Source organism: Protopterus annectens, chromosome 8.part0 (genome assembly GCF_019279795.1).
Source record: "Protopterus annectens isolate FY-2018-M chromosome 8.part0, PAN1.0, whole genome shotgun sequence".
NCBI lineage: Eukaryota > Metazoa > Chordata > Ceratodontiformes > Protopteridae > Protopterus > Protopterus annectens.
Window position 1 is genome coordinate 1404041374 of NC_056741.1, and position 27666 is coordinate 1404069039.

The 27666-nt window shown below is 40.9% G+C and overlaps 1 protein-coding gene across 2 annotated transcripts in view; it reads right to left on the minus strand.

Annotated features, from left to right (window-relative positions):
- ALG9 (ALG9 alpha-1,2-mannosyltransferase) overlaps nt 1-27666 on the minus strand; it is a 2405363-nt gene that overhangs the window by 1198551 nt on the left and 1179146 nt on the right. For both annotated transcript variants that reach the window (XM_044080998.1, XM_044080999.1), the window contains exon 9: nt 5963-6085. In XM_044080998.1, coding sequence (XP_043936933.1) covers nt 5963-6085 — 123 coding nt within the window. The remainder of the gene's footprint in view (nt 1-5962; nt 6086-27666) is intronic.

The following is a 27666-nucleotide window of genomic DNA, read 5'->3' on the forward strand; positions in this document are numbered from 1 at the left end:
TGTGTATTAAAGACATAGGTGCCAAACCAGGGATTACCTTCCGGTTTCCCATCCAGTTTTCCAAGTTGCACTTGAATTGGGTTAGGGAGAAACTCAGCTTCACATGGATGGGGGAGCTGTCCCATAGACGGGGTAGTCTCCGAGATACATACCTCCCTCTCCAGCAGGACCTATTTATATCACAGGCAAGGTTTAAGTCTTTAGAATGGGTAACTCTGGTGCTGTTTGTTTTGTGGATAAGTAGGAGGTCCATCAGAGTGGGGTCTGACAATGCCCTGTATGCCAGGCATAAATCTCCCCTCAAAAGCCTGTAGGAGACAGAATACAGGGATAGGACCTTGAGGCAGTCTTCATAGGACATATTACTTATGCCCTGTATTCTTTTAGTGAGGAACCTTTGTGGACATTCTAATTGTTGGCTATGCCTGTTTAGCTATATACCAAATGGGGCACTGTACTCAATGATACGTCTGATAAATGTCAAATACAGTGGAACAATGACTTCCTTGGACTTAGATGCCATACCTTTGTTTATAAGTTGCGCAACACAGAATGATTTCCTCACTACTGTAGACACATGATGATCAAAGGCTAGATTACTATCTATGTATGTCCATAAGTCCCTGAGTACTAGGTCAACTCTAAGGGGTGTGTTGTCAATATATTTACCAGGGATGGATGACTTCCCAAAGGATACTTTTACACATTTCTTGGCATTTAGTTTAGTCCATGGCTCTGACACCAGTTGTTTGTCTGTGTCAGCCCCTCCTGGAAAACTATTTTGTCAGTGTGAGCTTCAATGACAACTCCTAATTTGCAATCATCTGCAAATTTAGTCAGCCAGCGACCACTGACAATGGCCTTGACTTCTGAAAAGTAAATGCCAAAAAGGAGCAGTCCAAGGACTGATCCCTGAGGGACTCCACTTGTGACTGGCCTCTTTGTAGAGGTTGACTCCCCAATTCTAACTTCCTGGGTCCTGTCTGTGAGCCAGTTGGCTATCCACCAGGTGACATATGGGTTTGTACCTAACCTCTTGAGTTTGTCAACAATAACTGAGTGGGGTATTGTGTCAAATGCCTTGGCCGGGTTGAGGTAGGCACTGTGCAGCAGGAGTAGGAGCACTGGGGAGCAGAGAAACATATGCCCACTAAAGACAGAATCTTTCCATCCTTTTCACACCTGACCAAGGTATCTCTGACTTTGGGGCCAAAATGGGACAAGCCATCAAACAAAGCACTGACAATTGTGGGCTAGTTAGAAACAGATTCCAAGATGGCAAGCTGGGAGGCTACTTTATCCTGTACCTCCTCAGACACAGCTCCTGCAAGGGTATCTGAGAGCTCCTTGATCAGATCCCTCTGGAGTCTGGTGAGGTATGCCATGAAGTTTCAAAAACCATAAGGCAAAGGTCGAAGAAGCCTACACCCACTTCCCAAACCTATCCATCGCCATGGACTCTTGGTTAGGGGGATGAACAGTGGAACTCTCTGTGGCTGCTGCAACCACCATGGCATCAACTGCTAAACCCTTGGCCCAATACTGATGGTCTCCTGGCGCTGAAAGTATTTTGTCTGGTCTCCTGGGGACTGGCTCCACAGAATCAGGGACCTTCCATGCCTGCTGTGCGATACGCTTAATGAGATTGTCAGCAGGTGGAGTAACCAAAAAGGTAGATGGGTGAGCACCGAAAGCTTGCAGGTACAGAGACTCCTCTGAGTAGGGTCTTTGAGCTTCCAGCCACCCCTCTGCTTTAATATTTCCAGAGTGTCTCCAAAGGAGAAGTCTTCTGGGGGGTGACCAGGAGGAATCTTCCCTATCATCGAAGTTCATGTCCTCCATGACAGATTCCTCTGAGGAATCTAGGTTTTCCTCATACACATCCTCTTCCAGGGCACCACTTCAGTGGGATATTCTGTGGAGGACTCTGAAGAGGCAAGACCCTCTGCAGGGATATCCCTGCAGCTTCGATGCTCGTTGTCTGTGTGTTGGTTGGTGGAAGCTCTAGATAACAGGAAGTCCTGGAAAAATGCTCTGACTGGGAAGGAACTGGCTGAGAACCTGCAGAGGCCAAGGTCTTCTCCATGACCTGGAAGCAGGTCCCCCCAAAGAGGGATGGGAGCCCAGAACCCGAAAGGGCAACCTTGAAACTGTGGACCTACCCTGCTCCGAGGAGACCACCATCGAGGTCAAAGCCGAGGAAGAGCCCATGAATGAGGCAGCACAGCTAATACCCTGGGAATCCATCGGTTCCAAAGAAACCAAGGAACTCAGGGCAGACACTGGAGCTGAAGGCATAAAAGCTGTCGGCACTGGAACAGCCAGAACTGGGGAAATCAGAGTTGTAGTCTCTAACACCTCAGTGGAGGTTAGAGGAGAAATGTCTGGTGGAGTTCCTTGGAGAGAAAGTCCCATCTCCAGAAGGGAGTGAAACCTGGGAAGACACTGAAAAAACCCCTAGGCATGAGGAGCTGATCCACCAACCTCACAACATGGACTTCCATCAGACTCCTAGTGGAACGGATAGAGACTGCTGAGGGGGATTCCAGTATCTCTAAAAAGGGGCTTGGAAGGTGTCCCACAAAGGGATCTATTGAGGGGGAAGAGTTAGTCCTGGGAACTGAAAGAAATCCTGGTTCCAGAGTTACTGATGGCTCTGTAGAAGGAACTGGTTCCAAAATTACAGAAGGCACCACAGAAGGGACCGGCACCGATGGAGAGGAAGTCACATGAACAATTGGTGCTATGGAGGTCAGCACCAAAACCTATGATGCAGAACTGGTCACTACAGTCAGTGCCGACGAAGTCAGCACCGTAGTTTTTTTGGCAATTAACTTTGGTTCCGCAGTGTGCTGGAGCTGAAGGGGATGCTGGCACCAAGAGATTCCTCTTCTTCCCAAGTTCAATTTTAAAGGAAGAGGAAGACAAAGGCAAAGACACATCAGATTTGGAAATCCTAGGCTGACTGGACAAAGCCTCACCTAATGATGCCTTAATCAGTCCTTTCACAATAAGTTTCTTCTTCCTTTCTACAAGGGCCCAGTGACTAAAGGCTTGATAAACAGCCCACTCCTCTTGTAAATGCACTGGACCCAAGAGTAGACACAAGATGAATGCCCATCAGAGTTGGGCATTTTTTTTTCTGCAATCATGACACTGTTTAACCCAGTAATCCCTTTACTTTTATCTGCCATTTTGACTAGTAAAAAAATTAACGGCAGAAAAACACTCTACAACTTAATACATACACACTGGAAAGAAGAAAGAAAGAAGTAAGAAAGAGGTGAAAAGGCTACCAACAATGGTAGGCCAGAACTACCAAGAGGTAGGGCGTAAAGGGATACAGTTACCAACGATGGCAGAACAGATACTACAAGGTAAGAAGGTAGATACAGTGGATATAAAAAGTGTACCTACCCCTGTTATAATGCCAGGTTTTTATGACATAAAAAATGAGACCACAATAAATCATTTCAAAACTATTCCCACCTTTAATGTGACCTATAACCTGTACAATTCAAATGAAAAACAAACAAATCTGTTTGGGGAAAAATATAAAAAATAAAAAAATGTACAATAAGCTGGTTGCATAAGTGTGCACAACCTTAAACTAATACTTTGTTGAAGCACCTTTTGATCTAATTACAGCATTCAGTCTTCTTGGGTACACATCTGCCATCACATAAAGGGACTCTGATTAACCCCACAAAGTTCAGCTGTCCTAGTAGGATTTTCCGGACATTTACTCAGTTGCCTGCTACAGCAAAAGCCATGGTTCACAGAGAGCTTACAAAGCATCAAAGGGATCTTATTGTTGAAAGGTATCAGTCAGAAGAATGGTACAAAAAAATTTCCACAGCATTGGATATATCATGGAACACAGTGAAGACAGTGATCAAAAAGTGGAGAAAATATGGGACAACAGTAATGGTGCAAAGAACTGGACGTCCCTCCAAAACTGATGAAAAGACAAGACGAAAACTGGTCAGGGAGGCTGCCAAGAGACCTACAGCAACACTGCAGGAATTTCTGGCAAGTAGTGGTTGTGTACTACATGTGACAACAATCTTCCATATTCTCCACATGTCTTGGCTACAGAGTTGGGTTGCAAGATGGAAGCCTTTTCTTACACAGAAAAAACATCCAGGCCCAGCTAAAATTTGCAAAACAATTCATCAAATCTCCCAAAACCATGTGGGGAAAAGTGTTATGGTTTGATGAGACCAAGGTTGAACTTTTTGACCAGAATTCCAAAAGGTACGTTTGGCGCAAAAACAACACTTCGGATCACCAAAAGAAGTCCATCCCCACGGTGAATCATGGTGGTGGCAGTATCATGCTTTGGGGTTGCTTTTCTTCAGCTGGAACTGGGGCTTTAGTCAAGGTGGAGAAAATTATGAACAGTTCCAAATACCAGCCACTTTTGGCCCAAAACCTTCCAGGAGTCTGCTAGAAAGATGAAGATGAAGAGGAATTTCACCTTTCAACAAGACAATGACCCCAAGCATACATCCAAATCAACAAAAGAATGGCTTCACCAGAAGAAAATTGAAGTTTTGGAATGGCCCAGCCAGAGCCCAGACCTAAATCCAATAGAAAATCTGTGGGGTGACCTGAAGAGCGCTGTACACAAGAGATGCCCTCGCAATCTGACAGATTTGGAGTGCTTTTGCAAGGAAGAGTGGGCAAATATTGCCAAGTCAAGATGTGTCATGCTGATAGACTTCTACCCAAGAAGACTGAATGCTGTAATTAAATCAAAAGGTGCTTCAACAAAGTATTAGTTTATGGGTGTGCACACTTATGCAACCAGCGTATTGTACATTTTTTATTTTTTATATTTTTTACCCCTAACAGATTTGTTTGTTTTTATTTTTTATATCACAAAAACCTGGCATTTTAACAGATGTGTGCACACCTTTTATATCCACTGTAGTACACTCACTCACCAAATAGGGATAGAAATATCCATCTACAACTGTAACAGAGAAAAGCTACCAACAATGGTGAAAAAGTTAACTGGGTAGGTAGAAAAGATTTAACTAAATTCGAATGAAAATACACTTAGCTCAAGAGAGAGTTTGGCTGACACGTCTTATGTAGAAGAGCAGCAAAAGAAAGCTGAGGTAATCTAGACAGGGGCTTTCTGGGTAGGGACTTAGCTCGAGAGTTTTTGGTTCTTGTGAGCTGTTATAATGGCCGAGCCGGTTCCAAGAATCAGAACCTAGTCCCCTAAGTCTAGGATAAATGAAGATTGGCATCAGATTAAATGTTTGAATGGAAAAGTGGTTGTTATGAAGATGTGCTTTCCTGTGTTAAAGCAGTTAGTGTGAATATGCAACTGTTTCCAGATTAGGGTTAGAATAAGGGGATAGTTTCAACTTTTTTAGTAATGTAATACACAGGATTAAACTTAGTTTATATGAGTAAGGTAATGCAGGGACACACACACACAAAAAAACAGGTGCATATTAGTTTAGAAAACTTAAAGACCGACTAGTGAAGAGACGAGTAAAATATGTTCAACACAAGTGTAAAAAGACCTCCTCAAAATGACACCTTAAAATTATGTTTCAAATGTAATAAAACATGATGGGTTGTGCATTTAAAAAGATGCGACCATTCAGAGGGTGTTCCTGGGTGTATGGTAGTATTTGTTCAACTATACAATTCACTACTCAGCATGTATCACTGCTTACATTGCATGCATGCACACACACACACACACACACACACACACACACACACACACACACACACACACACACACACACACACACACACACACACAAAACTGTAGATGAAGCTAGTGTCTGAATGGAAGAATGATGATCCAGTTGTTGTGAACCAAGCTGTCTATATTCCCGAACAGACATGTTGTCACAGGTAGAGGACACCTGACATCAGCTACTATTTAATTAACTATGCACTTCCAAAAGGTAATCCAGAATTTCAGCCTTACCATTGAGCCGCTGCAGCAGGTACTCCATAAGTGTTGTTAGCGGGAGGGCAAGAAGGGCCAAGATAAACGCTACATTAAAATTTAGAAAACCATTAATGAAGTAGAATGGCCAGGGCTCTGTACCTAAAACAGGGGAAAAAAGAAGAAAGAATTATGAGAAGAAACTTCCAACTGAAAATTTCTTTACCAAGCTCATTTACAGTGTCAAACATAAACAAAGCACGTTCTCCATATGAAAGGTACAGTTCTTAAGCAAGTTCCATTTGCTAGCAAATACTGCTTTTATAAACAATAACTGCAACAGCACATAAAACATTTAGACTATCCAGTTCTGTGAAGGTAAAGAGTATTCAGCATACAGCCAAATGCAACCAACAAAGTTGGTGACACTGGAAGACAGTGGTGTGCCAAATAGCAATTATAGACTCAAAAGCAGACACAGAAAACTGTTAGGTGCTGTAAAGTCCAATATTATGCAGAATTGACTTATCCTTCAAAAATGGAAACATTTGAAAAAAAGACCCTTGATTTAAAAATGTTAGAAAAACAGTTTGCGATGGCAAGACAGCAGAGTGAAAACAACTGTTTTCATGTGGTTGGTGGCACACAGCTGCTTTTTTATACTTCAGAGCCATTATACATTTGTCCATGTGGGTTTGAGTTCTCCTAAAACATGGCTTTCAAAAGTACATTTTATATATCCAAAATGTAATTGAAGAGTCTATGTAAGTTTTCTCTATATATAGGGTTGGGAGGATGGCCTAATGGTTAAGGTGTTTGCCGGCAGTTAGCCTAATACTAATCTATTTGTCCCTGAGATAAGTACTATTTTGTGGAGTTTGCATGTTCCTGCATTCGCGTGGGTCCTCCGGTACTACCAGTTTCCCCCACATTCTAAAGACTGCTGAAAACAGGATCTGTGGAACCTAGTCAGACTTTCCCGGTCAACAAATGTTAAATAAATAAATAAAATAAAATAAATATATAATGCATTATTCACTTTACTTTTCCTTTTTGAACTCTATATGCTTACCACACTTTGAAGACATACAACTTTGATCAATGAAAGATTTCCAGGTTAAGTGAAATTCAAATGTTCTGCTCAGGTCTGAGTGCAAAATGCAACTTGACTCGAATCCAAAAGCACACAGGTTGTAGCTCTGATATTACTGCAGGTGAAAATGTTTCAAGTAGTGAATGTGGCAGCTGAAAAGCTAGCTGGGTGTAATAAATAAGTGGCCATGGCTAGCTCAGCTCTGAGCTTAGAAAAGAACTGATGAAAACCAGAATATTCATTCTGCGTACAAAAACAAAAAAACAGGATGAACATGAACAAAGACATTATGTTGGAAGTGGGAACTGAATACATGGAGAAAACATTGGAATCTGGGGTTGATGTAACATGCACTACACACATTCAAAAAGCACAAGAAGCCTAGGGATTGGGTACAAAAATTAAAATTAACATTCACCACCTGTAGAGGAAGCCTCTTGGCAACAAATGCTCACATCCCAGTACTCTGCTTGCTAAAAGCCTAAATCCTTTAGAAAGGATCAAATCTCATGGGCTGCTATAGTGTGGGAAACAGATGTGTCAATACTGACCCTAGAAGTCTAGATCATTACGCTGGTGCTGGCAAAAAATACACACTTATCAGGTGACAAATTTTATAGGCCGACCCTACACCCTGAGACTTGGTTATCTAAATTACATGAGCAGGCAGAGGGCAGTGACCTCAGTAAAAGAATAATGATGACTGCAAAGTTGTCCAACAGTCAAGAAATGGCTGCAATGGAAAGCTGAAACAAATATTTAAACTAACATAATTATACATAAGGTAAGAGGAACATTAAGGAACAATATTTAATGCAAATGTTATTTGTTTTTAAAAGGGGAAATGTTAAGTAATGCGGCTCCACCGAAAGCTCTGCTTTCGCTACTAATGCAAAAGAGATGACAACAGATGATTAGCTAAGTTTGATTATGGATGACTGAATGACACAGTGGATATGTTGATAGGGCAAATCCTTCTGGATTTTCTGAATTATTGGGCAAATGTGAGCAGTGTTTCTGTCCAGCTTCTAAGGTGTTCACAGTTGTACCTCAATGCTTAAACTTTCCATCCACTGGATGTTTAGAAACAGACACAAATGAGAGGTGGAGGGAACTATTTTTGACTTACCTAAAAACAAAATACCTCTATAAATGATATTGTCCTTTTTAGTTACAATGCTACCAGTTTTACATATGGTAAACTAGAAAGTAACATTTTAAGCAACAATCCATGGCTGCTATGATGGAATATGTTCAGAAAATCTATTTTTTCCCTCCGTCCTTGCCAAACAGCTTGCATTCCTTTGTTCAACTGGTCTATTCATTCCAGTAGAATGGGAGGTGGATATTCACGTTCTAGGGGACAATCCTATAGTCCATTGTTCTTGCCCAGGAATCCCCTTAAGCCCTTTGTTCCCAAGCAAGAGTTGAACAGTCAGAAGCAGGCCAATTTGCTGGTCCTGGGGTTGACTACCCTCTCCCACTACCAGTAGCTCCCGAGCCTGTGATTTCTCTGAAGACAGCCTTGCCTCCTTACACTAGCTTCCCCATTCAACTACTTAATATGAGTGCAGTGTGATAGCGCAAGCTTGGCCAGCTGAAAACCTCATTGGGTAAACAACTAGTGCTCTTAGTGTAGGTATCACCCATGTGTGGAGCCAGACCTGCCTCCCCCCGAAATGGATGAGGTGGTAGCAACCTCTTATTTCCATTCTCCCCAGCCAGCCCCTACAGGCACCTAAGTAAATTAGTCTAACTGAAGTCGTTGGAACCAAAGTTAGGGCTTTATCCCTCTACATCAAAGAGCTGGCTATGACAAGCTGGGCATCAGCGCAAAGTCAGACTAATCAAACACTCATCCCAAGGGGGAATACCACCTTACACAACCCACACCTCTCTGCTCTGGAGTAATGCAACTTAACAGTGTAAAAAAGTCATATTCAATACAATAATTTTAATGTAATTATTTTAGGTTAGAAAATGATGAAACACTTAGAGGTTTCTGGTTCTCTGTACTTTAGTATGTGTTGCAAATAGTGCCAATTGTTTCTTTCAAAAAGAGATATACCTCTGTTTGGCAGTACAAGTAGACCTTTACTAATCTGCCTCCCTATAATCCGATTTCTTCACTAATCTGGCTTTGATTTCAAAACTCCACCCACTTACTGCGCTATGTTTTTCGTTGAACTACATCTGCATACATGTTGGCGTGATGGCATCAGTAAATAAAGGAAGTGCATCTCATGCTCTGAAGCAACACCACTACACGCATTATCCATTAAAGATAAGGTTAAAAGCTTGAAAAAAAAATGGACAGTGGTATATTGGTGAAGAGTTTCTGCGAATGTTGTACAGTTTATGATATAAAGATTATTTTTTCTGACAGTGGCTCAAAGAAACAGATGTGCATAAAAAAAACAATGAAAGACGGGAAGAGTTCTGAACTTGGATAAGTGGTTTAAGCTTTGTGTAAGTGAAGGTGTTGCAGTGTCTGGAGATTTATTTTATTTTTATTTTATTTTACATTTGTTGACCAGGCTTGTCCAACTGGATATATTTCCATTTTCAGCAGAGGCCCAGGGAGAAAAGTTCCAACCATAGACATAGACTCTACATTACATTTATACATGAAAGATACAAGTAGTGAATTCATTAGAAAATACGCAAGACTGACATGTACAATGACATAATGTCTGACATTTTAAAGCATACACAGTTCATGGGCTAACAGAAACATTCAAACATAGTACAGCAAAAAGTATCCTTGAACCTAGGGATATAGGAGAGAGTTAGTCAGGGTAAGTACAGGGACATAGCCTGCATGTTTTGAAGTATTGTTTAAGGTTATTTTTGAATAGGGTTATGGAGGAAATCAAAGTAAGATCAGTAGGCATTACGTTCCAGGTTTTGCCAATGGAGTTAGAGAACAAGGAGTCACCAGCTGTGTTGTTGGTTTCAGCTATTTGTACTGGAAGCCTGTTGGATGAGCATAGGGTCTTAAAGATGTTGTATGGGGTGATAAGGTTATTAAGTATGAGAGTGTTATCAGGTTGGTAAAGTATTTTATGTGCAGTTATAATTCGATTGTATTGTAGTTGGTTGGGCAATTCTAACCATCCTAATTGGCTCAAGTTACGACAGTGGTGAGTTCTGTATGCGGCTCCAATGGCAAATCTAGCAATGTTATTATAGCAGCTTGCCAGTTTGTTAAGGTCATTTTGACTCAAGTTTGTAAATATGGGGGAGGCATAAAGGAGGGTAGACAGTAAGTGAGTACGGGTAATAACAGTCCTAACTAGAGGTGTAAGGAAGGGTTTAATCTTGTATAGTGAGCCAAGTTTTTTATTGACTGTTTTTATAGTATGGTTAATATGTAGATCAAATTTCAGGTTATCAATCCATACCCCTAATAATTTGGTGGAGGGATCAGGAAATATGATGGTGCTATTGTTTGATTTAACAGTAAAGGTAAGTGGGGAGGACCTACGGGTAGGAAAGAGTAGTAGTAATTTTGTTTTCTTAGGATTCAATATGAGTCAATGGTTAAGGAGCCAGTTTTCAACTATGTTGAACACTTTTTGGGTTAGGGTCTGTAGATCAGAGGGGGAGGTAGCTGAGCAAATGAATGTGGAATCATCTGCATACTGAATGCAGGTAGCATGTGGAATGACTAAGTGCAGGTCATTAATAAAGACTGAAAATAGGAGAGGTCCTAATATGGAACCTTGTGGAACACCAAGGGTAATGGGAAGATGGCTTGATATCTTGGTTTGCCAAAGGACAGCCTGTTGTCTATCATTTAGGTAAGATTGGAACCATTGTATAGCCAGATTATCCAGAGAAAAGGGTCCAAGTATGTTCATGAATAGTTGATGCTTTACCATGTCAAAGACTTTAGAGAGATCAATAAAGAAGGCTGAAGAAAGAATGTTATTATTGTGATTTTTGTTAATGGCATCAGAAAAAGACAGGAGGGCAGAGGTGGTGCTATGAGATGGTCTAAAATCATGTTGAGAGTTGGTGAGCAAGTTGTTTTGGATATGATAGCTCAGCAGTTGTCTATGTATACATTTCTCCATGACTTTAGCCAAGGGTGATAATATGGCTATGGGTCTATAATTTGATAATTCATTGGAGTTACCACCTTTATGCAGAGGGATAATATGAGATAACCTCCAGATAGAGGGGATGGAACCTTCGTTTATAGTTCTATTTATCAGGATGGAGATGGGATAGGCTATGGCATCTGCAGCTTTTTGCAAATATTCTGCTGGTAAGAGATCAGCAGAGAGGGTTGTTGGTTTAAGTTTCTTAATAAGGGTTCGAACAAGGGATGTGGGAACAGGCTGAAAGTGAAAAGAGGGTCGAGAGCTGGGTGTAAAAGTAATAGGACTTGAACCATCAGGGGACAGCTGGTTGGCTAGATATTGGATGGCTTCAGTAAAGAAATTATTAAAGGTATTGGCAACTTCTTCGGGACTATTGTGGTTAGTGCCTTACAGGGGTCAGAGTGGTGGATTCTCCTGGGTGCGGCAGTTTACTGATACCTGCCCAGAACTTTTGAGGTTTATTTTGGTGGATTTGCTGTAGTTGGTAGTAAAAGTTTTTTTTATCTGACAAAATGGATTTTTGTGTCATTCCTTAGTTGTCTATATTTAATTTGATCTGCAGGGTTTTTTGTGGTATGCCACTTGGCCCATACTTTATTTCTAAGTAGGATTTTTTGTCTGGTTTCTTTCGTGAGGCATGGGGCATTTTTTATTTTACTTCTAACTGAACATGTTAGTGCATGGTAGTTTAGGATGGTTAGGAATTTAGTATTAAAGTGTGTTACTGCTTCCTCCAGGAGCAGGTGGTTTAGGACTGACCAATCACGTAAACTTAGTTCTAGCCATGGTGGTACAGTGGTAGCATTGTTACCTCACAGTAAGAGGTTCTCCTGTTCGATTCACAGCTGGAGTGCCTTCTGTGTGGAGTGTGCATGTCCTCCCCGCGGTCGAGTGGCCTCCGAAAGACATGCGTGAATGGGCGTGCCTTCGCTGAAGGTTGGGCATCGAGCTGGCAACTCGGCACCATAAAAAAAATCTACTGCCAATCATTAGCGGACCGGAGTTCCGCTGTGGCGACCCCTAACCGGGAAAAGCTGAAAAGACAAACAAATCACATAAACTTAGTTCATTTTGGAAGTTATCAGGGTTGAAGTTTTTATTGTTCCTCATTGTCTTATAGGTGGGTTGGTTAAGAATGTCAGCCTTATGCCTAATTATAAAGGTAAGAAAGTGGTCACTTATAACATCAGGGAGGGTCTCTGTCTTGCATATTGGGGATGACTGTTAATGAGAATCCAGTCCAAGGTACTTTCTTTGTTGTTGGGTTTGTTGATCCTGGTGGGGGAGATAATGGTCTGAGTAAACCCATACAGGTCAACATGGATAGTAGGGTGTTCAGAGGAACAGGTGTTCCAATTGATATTAAAGTCGCCAAGGACTATGGATTTTGGGGGTAGTTAGGTGACAACCAATATAGGATGTCCTCAAGGGTGTTAACGTTATTACCTGGAGCTATATAGACACAGATAATATATATGCATTTACATTTATTGATTTGTATCGTAGTAACAAGAATTTCATGATTAATGACTTGGGGTGGTTGAGAGGTTTCCGTGGTCACCTGTAGCCCAGATTTATATAGGACAGCTACCCTACCATCCCTTCCTAGCTTTGCAGTCAAGTCGTATTATATTCTAACAGAGTGGTATTACTTCGTTGTCTTGTATTGTTGGTTTTAGCCATGCTTCGGTAAGACATAATATGTCTAAGGAATGAACATCTAAGAAGGCATGCAGGTGGGGAACTTTTTTATTTATACTTCTAATGTTCAGGTGGCCAATCAAGAGCGAGTTGAGAGGTCTATTTAGGGTTTGTAAGTTAGAGGGAATAGTAGTGTTAGGGATTGGGTTATTGGTAGTGGTTGGTCTAGGGTTTGGATGTATGTCTCCATCTATTATGAGGCTGTGTTGTATTCTAAATATAAGTTTTTGGAGTTTACTTATTAGGTTCTGGTATTTCCTGGCTTTTGAGTTTATGTATCTAGTTCGACTGACTCGGTGATATTTTGTAAATAAGTTGTTTGGTAAGTAAGGTTTGTTTACTTGGTTTTGAAAATTTGGCCCACTTGGAGTAGAGGTTTGGCCTCTAGGATAGTGAAAGCCTAGATAGTTTTGATGTTCATAGGTGGTCAGTAGATATGGGATAATCATAAGGGGTAAGAGGGAAGTAGCATTAATAACTTCAGATGTGTTGAAGTAGGTACTAGTGGCATTTTAGCAGTCTTGCTCTTTGACTAGGATACAGGGTGGTAAGTAAGGGTAGTGTACAGCTAGTTAGTTAGCTATGGTAATTAAGCATTTGACACTTTAAGGATTAGGACTTTATTGATTGGTTCAAAAGGTGGGGGTGTGGCATAGGTCCTATAAATTTAGCACTACTGGGGGTGGGTGGGAATAGGGGGCAGGGCGCGGAGTGAGCCCAAGCACACCGAGGGCGAGCAGAGCTGGGCTAATACATGCACAAGATACTTACAGCCTCCTAAAGTATTGTATAAGGAAGGAAAAAGGTTTGAATGTATATGTTTTCTTATTAAATGCACCAAATGATTCTATGTCCTGTGCTAGCAGGTACCTTAGCCTAATATTTAAGTCATTTTTTTTTCTTTTTGGTATGTCTGTATTATGTAAATTCAATTCAGGTTAAAATGGAAATTTCAATAACAGAATGCTAGGGACACCTCCAGTGCTATAGACCCAGGGTTTTAAATAATTTAGTACAGTCATTCACAACATTAACCTTATTGAAAAAGGTTGCTGAGGGGCAGGACAGCTTTAATTCTCCATGTTACGACAGGGTGATATCCTTCCTATGTTGCAAGCCTTTCAAGTTGTAGGTAGTTTGGAGGGGGATAAGCACTTAATCAGAAAATAGTAAGGTAGTCTACTGATAATCAGTAAGGAAGTTATGTATTTCAAGTGGTGCTTACAACAAACAGTACACTGTAGTTACTATCATTTTGCAAGCCAGTACAGCAATATACAAATTATAGTAGCATGTATAGGTTATCCCAAGGTCCAGTACATAAGTTTTTAGTTTAAATTTTCAAAGCAGATAAAATTAATTCAGTGACTACTCCTGCAGTCTTGCTGTATACTTATAGTGCTAGAAATGGCTAACATGGCATTTTTAAGGCATCTCTTGTTCAATTTCATTCAAAATAGCTCCGTTTCATCAGCGACTAACCTAGCATTACAATCATAGTGATACACAGTTAATGACGTAACTATGTCAGTAAGCTCTCTTATGCATTTAGGCACAAATACAGAACAACTTATTCCTAAATATGCAGTGATTCCACTAAGGTTACATTAAATAACAGCAGTCTGAGTAAACTTTACAGGAAATAAAATCCCCTGGTTATACAGTAGTTTCTGAGGTAGCACAATTAGTTAGTTCTAGCAAATTGCAAGTTACATACTGCTTTAATGAAGCAGCCTACTGGGTCAGCAGCACCGGGGCGTTTGAAAATGGCGCCTGTGGTAGAGAGATAAGTAATCTCGGTTATGTGGGAGAAGGGGAAGGGGGCTAATACATGCACAAGATACTTGATACTGGTAAAGGAACAAGCAAGAGTGTTTCATGAAGAACTAGGTCTAGATTATTAGTATGACTATAGTGAAGGCTAGCTTTATCGGTTCAAGCATCATCATGGTTCACAGTTTTGAGCAGTGTGTGGTGAAAACGTTCAGCAGACAAAATGTCAACAGCCAAGTTCAATGATGAGTTCACCAAGTTAGTTTTCAATGAAAAATTAAGCCCGAGCAACTGTATAATGCTGACAAGAATGTCTTACATTGGCGATGTACACCAAAGAGAACATTAACAGCAGCACATGATAATGTCGAAGACTGGATGAATGTAGATGAGGATGAACCTACTGTTCATCATTACAATTACTCAGACATTGTGCAGAAGGTTGTACATCCAGAGAAAGAAGATAGTGTAGGAGAAAGCAGTGATGAAGATGAAGTTGTAGAAGACAGACTTTATATCGACAGGCTAATTAACTTGACAGGTGAATTACTGAAAAGATTAGAGCAACGAAATTTTACTACTGAACAAGAAATAATGAGCATTTATAAACAGAGAGAAACCAAAACATATGAAACAGCTAACCCTCCAAGACATGTTCAAAAAATGGCTAGAAAACAAGCAACAAAGTGGGAAACGCTTCAAAATCCAGAGCTAACAACTTCTGCTCATCCAGATGTGCCCTTAATTTACTATACTGTACATATATTACCTGTGCCTATACAGTACATCACTTCATTAAAATTTCATGTGCTTTTTCATTAAATGTTTCTGCTTACTTCATTATCCACATTGTACAGATTCACATGATTTACATGATATTTTAAAGGTATGATATGGTATTTAGCTACTGTTTAGAGGTGATCCTTCTGTAATCTGTCATTTTCATTAATCTGGCACTCCTCATGACCTAGTGGTGTTGGATTAGTGAATGTCTACCTGTATCTGAAACTGTATCTATGTTCCAATGTGGATTCAGTGTTTCTCTGACATATTTAGGAAAAAGTACAGTTGTGTACACTTACCATAAATGTAGATGTTTGAGTGTCTTCACTGTTGCAGTCATGACTGTAGGGTTCTCCCCTGCCGGCAGGCAGTCCTCAGTCAGCCAGAATCCCAAAGTCTGGGTCCGGCGTCGGCTGTTCAGCCATGCTCCCTGACGTCAGAGCTCCAGGAGTACAAAGATGACAGTCGACGCCATGTTCTCCAGTTTTTCTTGCCCCAGATGCCAGGTGCTCCAAAATGAGTAAGATCCCATACCCTTTGCAAATACACCTCAGAAGAAGGGAACCACACAAAAGAAAAAATAAGAGGGGACAGGAGGGAGGGAAACCCAGACTGCAACAGTGAAGACACTCGAACATCTACATTTATAGTAAGTGTACACAACTGTACTATGTTCATCGTGTTTCACTGTTGCAGTCATGACTGTAGGGTTGAATCCCAAAGCAGAATAAAAGGGAGGTGGTCATAAAGAAGAGGGGGTGGCTAAAAGGCCCTGCAAGACAGCAGAAGCAAAGCCTGCCCTAGACTTAGAGTAGAGAGGTAGATTGTAGTGCTTGGAAAAAGTATGCACTGAACTCCAAGTTGCAGATTCCAAAATGTCTTTGGTAGGAACTCCCCTGAGGAAGGCAGCTGAAGTGGCAGCAGCTCTGGTAGAGTGAGTCCTTATACTCCCTGGGATTTGCTTTCCATGGTGTGAATAACAAAATCTGATTCCATGAGCAATCCATTTAGAAATGGTCTGTTTTGAAATGGCTTTACCTTGGGAACTTGAAGCATAAGAAACAAACAATTGCTCTGATTTCTTGATGTCCTTGGTTCTGTCCAGATAAAAACATAGTTGTCTGTGCACATCCAAGGAATGCAAGATCCTTTCCCCCTTATTTTGAGGACTGGAGAAAAAAGTTGGCAAGTGAATAGTTTGAATTAAAGCCACTTTGGAAACCACCTTAGGCATGAAAGTAGGATTAGTCCTTAAAGACACCCTGTCTTGATGAAAAATAATATAAGGATCCACAGCCATGAGAGCTTGCAACTCCGAAACTCTCCTGGCAGAGGTCAGAGCTAACAGAATGGCTATCTTCCAAGATAAAAACTTGATGTCAGGAAGTGGCAGCAGGCTCAAAAGGAGGTAAGGTGAGTTTTTCCAAAACATAGTTGAGATCCCAAGCATGAATGGGAGGAGATCTAGGGGGCCTTAAGTTCTTAGCTTCTCTGAGAAACTGTCTCATGAGCTGATGGGAAAAGATAGGAGGGTCTGTATTATAATGAGCAGAAATAGCAGAAGCATGGATCTTTATGGAAGAGAAAGAGAGACCTTAAAATCAGAGGAACGTTAGGAATAAGAGGATTTAAATCCTGAGCATGCATCCAGCAACAAAATCTTTTCCATTTTCCTGCATAAGATTTTGTAGTGCTAGGACGTCTGGCTTCTAAAATGACATCCATAACCTGCTTGGGTAGGAGAGAATGAATCAAAGACCCTGGATTAACCAGGCCGCCAGGATGAGAGTTTTGACATGGGAGTGCAGAACCAGACCCTGGTGCTGGGACAGAAGGTTCGGTGTCTGTGGTAATACACAAGGGGGCTCCAGACAAAGGTTTTTCAGAGTTGGGTACCAAAATTGCCGAGGCCAATTTGGGGCCAGCAAAATTATCATCTTGGGCTTGTCCTGTTTGATCTTTAATAACACCTGTGGAAGAAGAGGTAGAGGCGGGAAGGCATACCCCGAGAGGTTTCTCCAACTGAATGATAGAGCATCCACTTTCCAAGCTAGTTCGTGGAAAGTCCTGGTGCAAAAAATCTGTAGTTGATGATTGAGGTGGGATGCAAAGAGATCTATGTGAGGACATCCCCAGACTGCTGTAATCATCCTGAATATTTCGGTGTCCAGCATCCAGTCATGTGGATCCGACAGGTTTCTGCTCAGACTGTCAGCCAGGAAGTTTTGCTTCCCTAATAGAAACTGAGCTTGAAGGTCCAGTTTGCAAGCTAGAGCTGTGTTCCATAGATTCATGGCTAGTCTGCAAAGGGGATAGGAATAAGATCCCCCTTGCTTGTTTATGTACCACATAACTGTGGTGTTGTCTGTCCATATCAGTAGCTGTCCTGGTTGTAGAAGATTCCTGAAAGCCAATAGAGTGTTCTGTATGGCTAACATTTCCTTTAAATTGATATGCAGGAGCTTCTGATCCCTTGTCCAAAGGCCCTGCAGACAGTTGCCCTGAAAATGGGCTCCCCATGCATAATCTGAAGCGTCCGTGGTTAGTATCTGAGTGGCTGGAGGCAGACTGAAGGGTTTTCCTATGTTTAGAGTACATGCCTTGGACCACCAAAGGAATTCCTTTTGGAGACAAGGCAGGACGGTGATCTGTATGTCTAAACTGTGGCAATGCTGAGACCATACACTTTTTAGGTATCACTGAATTTTTCTCATATGTAGTCTTGCATATGGTACGAGAAGGATGCAGGAGGCCATGTAACCCAAAACCTGCAGGAATTTCCTTGCAGAAAGTTGAGTTAAAGTTGTCAAGGTTTTGAAAGTTGAAGCCAGCTGTAATTGTTTTTCGGATGTCAGAAATGCCATCTGGGTTGTGGTGTTTAGAAGAGCACCCAGAAAAGTTAATGTTGTGAGGGTGTCAAATTTGACTTTTTTATGTTTACAGAGAATCCCAGGAACTTGAGAAGGTTCTGAACAAATTCTAGATGCCGGAGTAAGACATCCTTGCTGTCTGCCTGAATTAGACAATTGTCCAGATAAGGGTAAATTTGAATTCCCTTGAGTCTGCAATAAGCTACTACTGGAGCCAGGCATTTGGTGAAGACTCTGGGCGCAGTAGACAATCCAAAGGGCAGCGCAGAGAATTGATAGTGCCTCGATCCGGCCCTGAACCTGAGGTATTTTCTGCATTCCTGCCTGATGAGAATGTGTAAACATGCCTCCTTTAAATCCAAAGTTACCATCCATGCATTTTTGGTCAGCATTGGAAGTAGCTGCTGAAGAGTAAGCATCTTGAATTTTGGTATCTCGAGAAAAGTGTTCAAGACTGACAGATCCAGAATGGGTCTCCATGAATTTTGCTTTCTGGGGACTAGAAAAAGCCTTGAGTAAAAACCTTGTCCTATCTCTGAAAGTGGAACCAGTTCTATGGCTTTCATAGCCAAAAGAGCTTCCACCTGGTTTAAGGCCTCTAACCATTGATGTTTTGGAAGATCCGGCCATCCGCTTGGTCTTAGTAGGGTATGAAAATGGAATTTGTAACCTCTTGAAACCACATCCAGAACCCACTTGTCTTGGGTTATATGAGTCCAATTTAGATGAAAAAGAGAAAGTTTTCCTCTGAGTGGGGCTTCCAGGCAAGAAGTTCCTGCAGCCCAACAGAGGGAGTCATTGAGCCTGTTTTCTATGAGCTTGCGACCTGTCCTCTCCTCTCCTAGGGGTGGAAGCAATCCACTGTCTTGGTCTATAAGAGGCTTGCATTTGAGGTCTTCCTCGGGAGTGTCTGTATCTACCCCTCTGAGGCCTGTCTGAATTGGGAAAGGACCAATGTTTTTGTAGGCCAATTCCTACTAAATCTGGGTGGCTGTACTTGTAAGAAATCTTTAACCGTTTGCATGGATTTTGCCTTGTCCTCCATCTTCTTAATCACCTCTTCAGCCTTAGGTCCAAACAAAACATTATGCTCAACAGGAGCATCCAATAACTTAGCTTTTACTTGATCTGGCAAGTTTTGTTCCTTTAACCAAGCATGCCTTCTAATGACTGTACCAGAGGCAGCAGCCCTACAAGAAGCCTCCAAGGCATCAAATCCACAGTGTAAACCATGCTTCCCAACTTGTTCAGTGGCATGCATTAAGTCATGTAATTCCTTATCATCTGCACAGGCAGAAATGGAAGTTAGCTTTTGTTTCAAAACAGACAGAAGAAATTGCTGGTATTTCAGCATATGAAATTGACAGTTTAAAGCCCTAATAGATAAAGTAGCAGAAGTGTACACTTTTTTGCCCCATCTTTCTAAAGATCTGGAATCCTTCTCAGTGGGAATGGGGTTTTTAGCAGTAGCGGCCTTAACCCCCTTAGGACCCTAAGAAATGGTTTCAGGATCAGCAGTAGGATTCTTGTATAAAAACTGGTGGGAATCAGGAACCCTATAATATCTGTCTGGCTTAACAGGAGCTGGAGGAAAAGAGTCCGGAGTTAAGTTAGTCTCCGAAAAAGCATCATCCACAATATCCAAAATAGGAGGGATTGCCAGGGGTCTATGCTGGGGAAGAAGAAGAAAATCCCTAAGTCTTTTCTTAGATTCCGAGTACTCCTGTCCTTCCCAGTGAAAATGTTCCCTCATTTCATGTAAAGTTTCCCCAAAAGAGAAATCCTCAGGGGGAAAAGCTGAAGGAATGGATTCCTCAGCATCAGAATCCTCATAAGGGGGGAAAGAATATTCCTTGTCAGAGGAAGAAACTGAAGAAACAGAAGCCTGATCAGAGGAGTCATAATAAACTTCCTGCCTTGGCCTTTTATCTGGAGGGGGATGTGAACCCCTAATCATAGTAATTAAGTCCTCCGCCATCTTAAGTAACTGTTTCTGAGACTTGGGTGCCGGATCAAAAGAGGCCTGAGTTGTAGTCTTTGATTTGGAAGGAGTCTTTGCCTTTGTCTTTGCCTTTATTAGAAGCTGAGTAGGCCAGAAAACCCCTTCGGAAGCCGGTACCTGCACAGCGGCTCCGGACCCATCCGAAGGAGCATTGTCCGAAGGTCCTGCAACAGAAATATTCAAAGGCCTAGTTGGCTCCTCATGGGAGTCCGTTTCGGCCATCGGTTCTGAAATGGCTGACGACAGGGGCTGCAAAAGCGCCTCACTGATGATGGCCGAACCTGAAGCTGGCTCTGCTTGTACAATATCGTCCGATTTGGACCTCGGAGGCCTGTCTTTATCCTTGCGTTGTTTGTGAACTCCGGTAGCCGGAACCGAATCCGATGACATTTTGTAATTAAAGCGCCTACCGAAGTAATGAAATGCAAAATTGTACCTTCGTTTAATAGTACGTTGATTGTATCTAGCACAAAACCGACAACTAGCTACGTCGTGGTCAGGGCCTAAGCAAGGAATACAGTAAGAATGAAAATCCTTATGAGGTATTTGCTTCCCACATGAAATACAATTATTAACTTTCTGACATCAGACTGGAGCAAGAAAAAAGTTTCCCCAACGGGGTACTTAGCTTTGAGTAGGAGAAGAAAGTCTTCGGACTGAAGTACGTTTAGCAGAAATTGTTAGGAGTCAGCCGACCGGCACTTGTGAACTACTATCACCGCATGGCAAGAAAGACTGGAGAACATGGCGTCGGCTGTCAGCTTTGTACTCCTGGTGCTCTGACGTCAGGGAGCATGGCTGAACAGCCGACGCCGGACCCAGACTTTGGGATTCTGGCCGACCGAGGACTGCCTGCCGGCAGGGGAGAACCCTACAGTCATGACTGCAACAGTGAAACACTATGAACATCTTAATGCTCACCAGATGCAGTAATACAATTTACTGTATTTACTTTATCACACAGTTGCACCTGAACCAATACTAACACAAAAGAAAAGAGCAAGCACAAGAACACAGAACACAATTATAAGGTGTTGCCAAAGAATCACAGCAAGTAACAGTCATTTGACAACGACCGTTACTTATTTTCACGGTCATTCAAGAATATGCAATCAGCATTTAAGTGGATATTCAAAAATCAGTGTACTCCTCTGGGAAGATTTACATTTCAGGACATAAAATATGACAGCTGTATTATGGAGCAAAGCACTACAGGGACTAATGGTAAACAGTCAGAGAATGTAAGAAAAACCTAAAATCTCTGGCTTGTGATGTAAAACTAACAGTTTTAACAAATTTATTGTGTTGCCACGTTTATAAATTAATGTGACAGGGTATATTTTTTCTGCCAATGGACTATGAAGATGTCTGACTGGTGTTTCTTCTGGTTTGTAACAAATCTGTTAACAGTAGCAGACTGCACTCCCAGCAAAGGTAGCCGTTTAGCATGTGCTTTAAATCAGTCTCCTTTAGTATTCTGAATAAATGTTTGGCACAATAATGTCTGCAGGGATTACTTTTTGAATAAATGTTCTGAATGGAACTGCCTACAGGACTTGCTCCCATCTGTAGCACTCAAGAGACCAATCAGGTTTATTTCCTTATGGGACTGTATTAATCCAAAGTGCTCAGTGACAGGATCATAATCTTCCCTGGAAACATAGTGCTGTTACACAGTCAGTGCTCAAGTCATGTCACGCCTTCTCACATATCTTACTTGTCAGGACTATATTTCAGTAAGACAGAAAAAGCACAGCAGTGTGTAGAATCCCAAGACACAAACTTTAATGAAAATAAGTGCTTTAGTCAGGTACAAGAACCAAACTTCTTCAGATAAAGAAAAAAGTTATCTGTCCTTCTTATACCACATTTGAAATACATCATGGTCCCATAGCCAATGAATCTAAAACAATGACTAAAAATGCAAATTGCATCCCTGATAGTAACCCTTTGTTTACCAAAATCTTCAAACATGTAAAAAAATACATTTTTTTTTTCTTAAAAACATATAGATCCTCCATCAACCTGACTCCATTCCTGCACTGCGTAATTTAATCACCCATCTAAACCTAACTAACTAGTCTGCGCAGCAAATACTTGCTGCTCAACAAAAATCCTCCTGTAACTCTGGTGGAGGTGACTCTCTGTTTTTCAATTCCATTAAAAAATATGGATTCTTCCCTTCCTCAAACTCACCACCATCTCTTTTATCCAAAAAAAAGAAAAAAATCTAACCCTTCACTTTAAAAAAAGTGGCTCTGTCAAAATGTTCCAAACCACCAAACTCCCACCACCCCTGACCCCCCACTTCTCCTCTCTTTTTCCTCTAGGCTCTTCCCTCTACTCTGCATACTTTGACATTTTTTTTTTAAATGTTTTTAGTAATTATAATCTTATCTATTATCTTATTGTACCTTAGTAGTAGTACAGTAGTTTCTCTGTTCATTTATCTCTTTGTACCTCTGTATTAATTATCAAATTATGTAGTATATTCTCTGTATATAACTTGTAGTATATATGTGGTAATGTCAATTGTGGCCTTTCTCTCCGGCCTCCGCCGAAAATGGACATGTATCCGTCATTTTTTCAAATCAAAAAACAAAAAAAAAATAAAATAAATAAATAAAATAAAATATATGAAAAACTTTCTATATGCTTACAGGTGTATAAACACAAACATTAATGCTTGCTGACAAACATAAATTTAAAAATGATACTTGTTATCTTTCAAACTGTTTTAATTTTAAAGTTCTAGAGATGGCAATACTGTCATTCAGCCCAGGGGGAAAAACATTCATTCAAATAAATTTGCCACCAAGTTTCCCTTTGTTCCGAGTATAGTTTCCAAGGCCCATTATACGACTTTTCTGAACTTGATGCACTACCACAAAGTTGAACTGATGTCCAGGGTGCTTAATCAGATGCCGATAAAAGGCATTAGTCTCCTTTTTATGAGCTATATCATATTGATGTTCATATATTCTCTAAGCAATATGGTAAAACAAGTCCTGCTGACTGTAAAGCTGTGCTCAACCACAAACCAAGTAGTATGAACAAAAATGTAGAACACAGCACCACAGCAAACCAATAAAAAGCAGATGGCAAAGAGCAGTGTAAAATCCAAATAGACTTTTATTCAAACACAGGTGAGTGCTTCAGCAATAAAATCGCTTCTTCAGACCATACAAAAAATCAGCAGCATCTCAAATATTTAAAATGCAATCAATTAAATATAGCATATTATAATTTAGTATAGGGGCATAGATAGAAAGCTGCACACTAAGAGATACAGAAAACCATGTTATACACATAGTTATCTTGAACGCAACAGTATGCATCCACCACATATTTGTTCAGCATGGTATACATAAACTGAACATAATCGTTATTTTCCATGACAACTCGCCCCCCCCCCCCTTATCTGGCTGCATAAACCTCAAATTATTCTGTGATTTTAATTCCTTAAGTAACACCGACTCTGTAAATGAAATATTTTCAACATAACCTGTGCTGGAAATAAAATGCCGAAAATCCACCTTGCAGGCTTTCTCAAAAATTTTTAAAGTATGATTTAAATCTGGAATGCAAGTGCTAGGAACCCGTAGCAGATTATCATACTCAGAATTGTCACAAAACATTAATTCCAAGTTCAAATTGCGGGTGTGCATTTTTAAGTCCCAAACAAGCTTAGCTATATCAGCTGATTTACTGGGCACAAAAGTATACCCTTTATAAAACAAATCAGCATGCACAGTAGACATAGCCACCCCACTATAATTGTAAAGGACTATATTTCAGCTTTTATAAATGTGTCGGTGTTTAAACACAGTTCTGCAACTGCAGATTGTTAACACGAAAACTATGATGAAAAGCCTGCACTAAGTTCCCATATATATTTCCAGGATTATAAGGCAGGGCTACATGGTCAGAGGTGGCAAAGGCCTAGCAAGCAAAAATGCCCATCAGGGTGTGCGTTATTGTTTTAATAATGCCTGCCCAGGGGTGGCGTTAGGCCTGAAGTCGCAGGTTATAGTTCATAGGTTCATAGTCATATACTAGGCTAACGATCACCAGGGCCTTTATAAACCAAGCTGTGTGATCCAACCCAACTGTGTCCCTATGTATCATGGATGTATATTAAGAGGGGGTATACCAGTTAGGAAACTTCTAAAGATTATGTGAAGGGTATGTTTGTTTGGGTATTACTGTCTGCCTCTGTCTATCAGAGAAGTGGGGCCACACCCGGGATGAATTTCCAATTTCTCATCCATTGGTCAAGGTTATACTTAAAAAGGGTTAGGGATGGACTCTGCATCACATGGATGTGGAGGCTGTTCCAGAGCATGGGGATCCTCTGTGATGCATCTGTCTCACCAACATGTCTTACTTATGTCGTAAGCAAAATTTAAATTCTTGGATATAGTGGTTTTGATGCTGTTCATTTTGTGGATGTGCAAAATGACCATCAGAGCTCGATCTGAGGATACCCTGTAAGCCAGGCATAGACTGCCTCTAAGTAACTTGTAGGAGACAGAGTATGGTTTTAAGGCAATCCTTACAGAACAATGTATTTATACCCTGGAATTTTTTGGTAAGGAACTTTTGCGGGTCTTCCAACTGATGTGGACCTGGATGCCATACCCTTACTTATAAATTGGGTGATAGAGAATGAGTTTCTTATTACCTTGGCCACATGTTGGTCAAAGGCCATATTACTGTCTATATATGTTCCCAGATCTCTGACTATTGTGTCAACTATTAGGGATGTCTTATCACTGGAGAAATTACCCTCGGTGACAGTTTTCTCAAAAGGCACTATAATGCACTGCTTGGCATAGAGTTTTACTCTGTGACTTTGGTACCAATCATTTGTCTGTGTTAGACCCTCTTGCAAGATGTTGGTATCATGGGGCATCTGCGAACTTGGTCAGCCAAAGGCAATGGACATTAGCCTTTATCTTCGAGAAGTAGATGCCAATAGGACTGGTCCCAGCACGGAACCCTGGGGTACCCCACTGGTGACCAGTCTGTTAGTGGAAATGTAATACTCCACTGCCAATCATGAGCGGACAGATGATTCGTTGTGGTGACCCCTAACCGGGAAAAGCCGAAAGAAGAAGAAGAATGTACCCACACACAAATTAGTCCAACAATAATCATACTGATGGAGACATGATAAAATGAAGTATAGATAAGAAATGACTCTGTTGTGGCAGCTACGGATATGTGGGAAGAGACTAAACAGAAGATAATACAAAAAATGAGAAGCTGGAAGCAAGTAATTAAAAAGTTTTTAGTCCCAGCATATTTTTATCAATCAGAGGAGAAGCTGTGAACAGCAATTAAAAAAAGAGCTGAAGGATTTTATCTTGGAAGGGAACTCAGCAAGGGTGAAGTGGAGCAGGCTGATTCTTCCAACAGAACAAGGTGGGCTAGGATTACCCAATCTGAGGGGGTATTTTAGAGCAACACAGTTGAGGCTCTTGTACATAGCACAGGCAGAAAACTATAACTCACAGTGGAAAGGAATGATGATGATACAGGGAGGAAACTCAAGACATACGGAGAGATTGGGATTTTGGATGCAGACTCTTAAGTAGAACAACAACAATCATACAGAGTATTATATTCATAAAATATCAGGGAGTATTCTAAGAACTAAACCAGCATGAGAATGGAGAAGAGATTCTGCCAATAGGGATGACGGTGGTCAGGAATACAGATAAGAGGCAAAAGCAGGCTGGAATTTATAAGAGAAAACTGGCGAAGGAACCAAGCTATTTGGAGAAAATAACTAGAAAGGGAAATGTAATAGAATGGGAAGAGGCCAAGAATTTGGACTGCAGGTTATTGATTGCCTTTCCTATCAAGGATTGATATCAGAGTATAGGCAAAGAGAAAGAAATAGGGGGCTCTTAAATGAAAGGCCAGCACTGGTAGAGTTTTTAATAGAATCTAGAACAGAAGCCTCCGTTAAAAAAGGAATAATTAGTACAGCATATAAAATATTGCATGATAACTATAAGACTCAATCAGAAGGCATTAGAAAGGATTGGGATGAAAGACTGGATAAGCAATTCACAGAGATAATGGGGATATATGTGTATCTCCCAAATATGCAACAAATTCTAGAAGATTTAGGATCTTTACTTGGAAGTGTTTACATAGGTATTTTTATACCCCAAGTAGACGCCAAATAATTTTTCCTCAGGTGGATAGAACGTGGTGTGATGGGCAAGAAAGAGGTGGCTAGGAACATATTTTTGGGAGTGTAGTGAGCTGGCAGACTTTAGGGATTCCCTGCAGACTGCTGTGTCAGAAATGCTGGGTGAGCAGACTGAATTGACTGTGGAGATGATTTTTTTCAGCAATGACAGAGAATAGGAATTGCCTAGACATAAGTAAAGCTTTGGTGAGTCTAATTATGGAGGCTACTAAAAAGCAATTACTAGAAAATAGAAATCAAAGTCTAGACCAACTTTATTAGAAGTAGTGAATACAGTAACAGAGATAAGACAACTGGAATTGGGATCTTTAGAAAAGGGAAGGAGCAAACTACATACGATAAATGGGAACTGTGGGAACAATATATGCAGACAAGGAATAATGTTTAGGAGGCAGGATTTGAATCAGCCATATGATGCTTAACTGACAATGACTGGATAGATTGTAAGAGACGTATAATATTTGCAACTACAGTTGTTTCAGTGATGTCTGTAATGTACAATGTCTGCAACTAAAATGGGGTCAACGCTGTTTGTTTTTCATTTATACAATTGTAAGATTGCCTATGTTGTACATGATAATTTAATAAAAATGTTTCAGTGGCTATTAAAGCTTCCTGAATAATTTTTTGGAGGTTTGACAAGTTGTCAGATGTGCAAATAAGTGTGGATTCATCTGTGTACTGCAATAGGGAGGTCTGTTGTGTGGCTATGTGGAGGGTGGTGGTGAGACAAGAAAGAGGAGGGGACTAAGGACACAGCCTTGTGGTATACCAGTGGTGACGGACAGGTATAGAGAGAGGGTAGAGTGCCATTTTACTGACTGATACCTAATGGACAAGTAGCTTATGAATCACAGAACAGTGGGCTGAGAGACGTAATGAGGACATCTGAAGTAGAAGTTTTCTGGAACAAACTGTATCGGAGGCTTCAGACAAGTCTAAAAATAGGAGACTAGTTTGCTGTTATCTATAACTTTATTGACAGTATCTGTATAGATTAGAATTGCAATGTTAGTACTATGGGAAGGACAGAAGCTATGTTGCATGAGGGATACGAGTTCTTCCTCCTGGAGATAGTTTAGCAATTCTCTCTGAATACATTTTTCAAGTATTTTGGAGAGCGGGGATAAGATTGCTATGGGTCAAAAGTTAGTAATGTCTGCTGAATTTCTTTGCAGAGGGATAA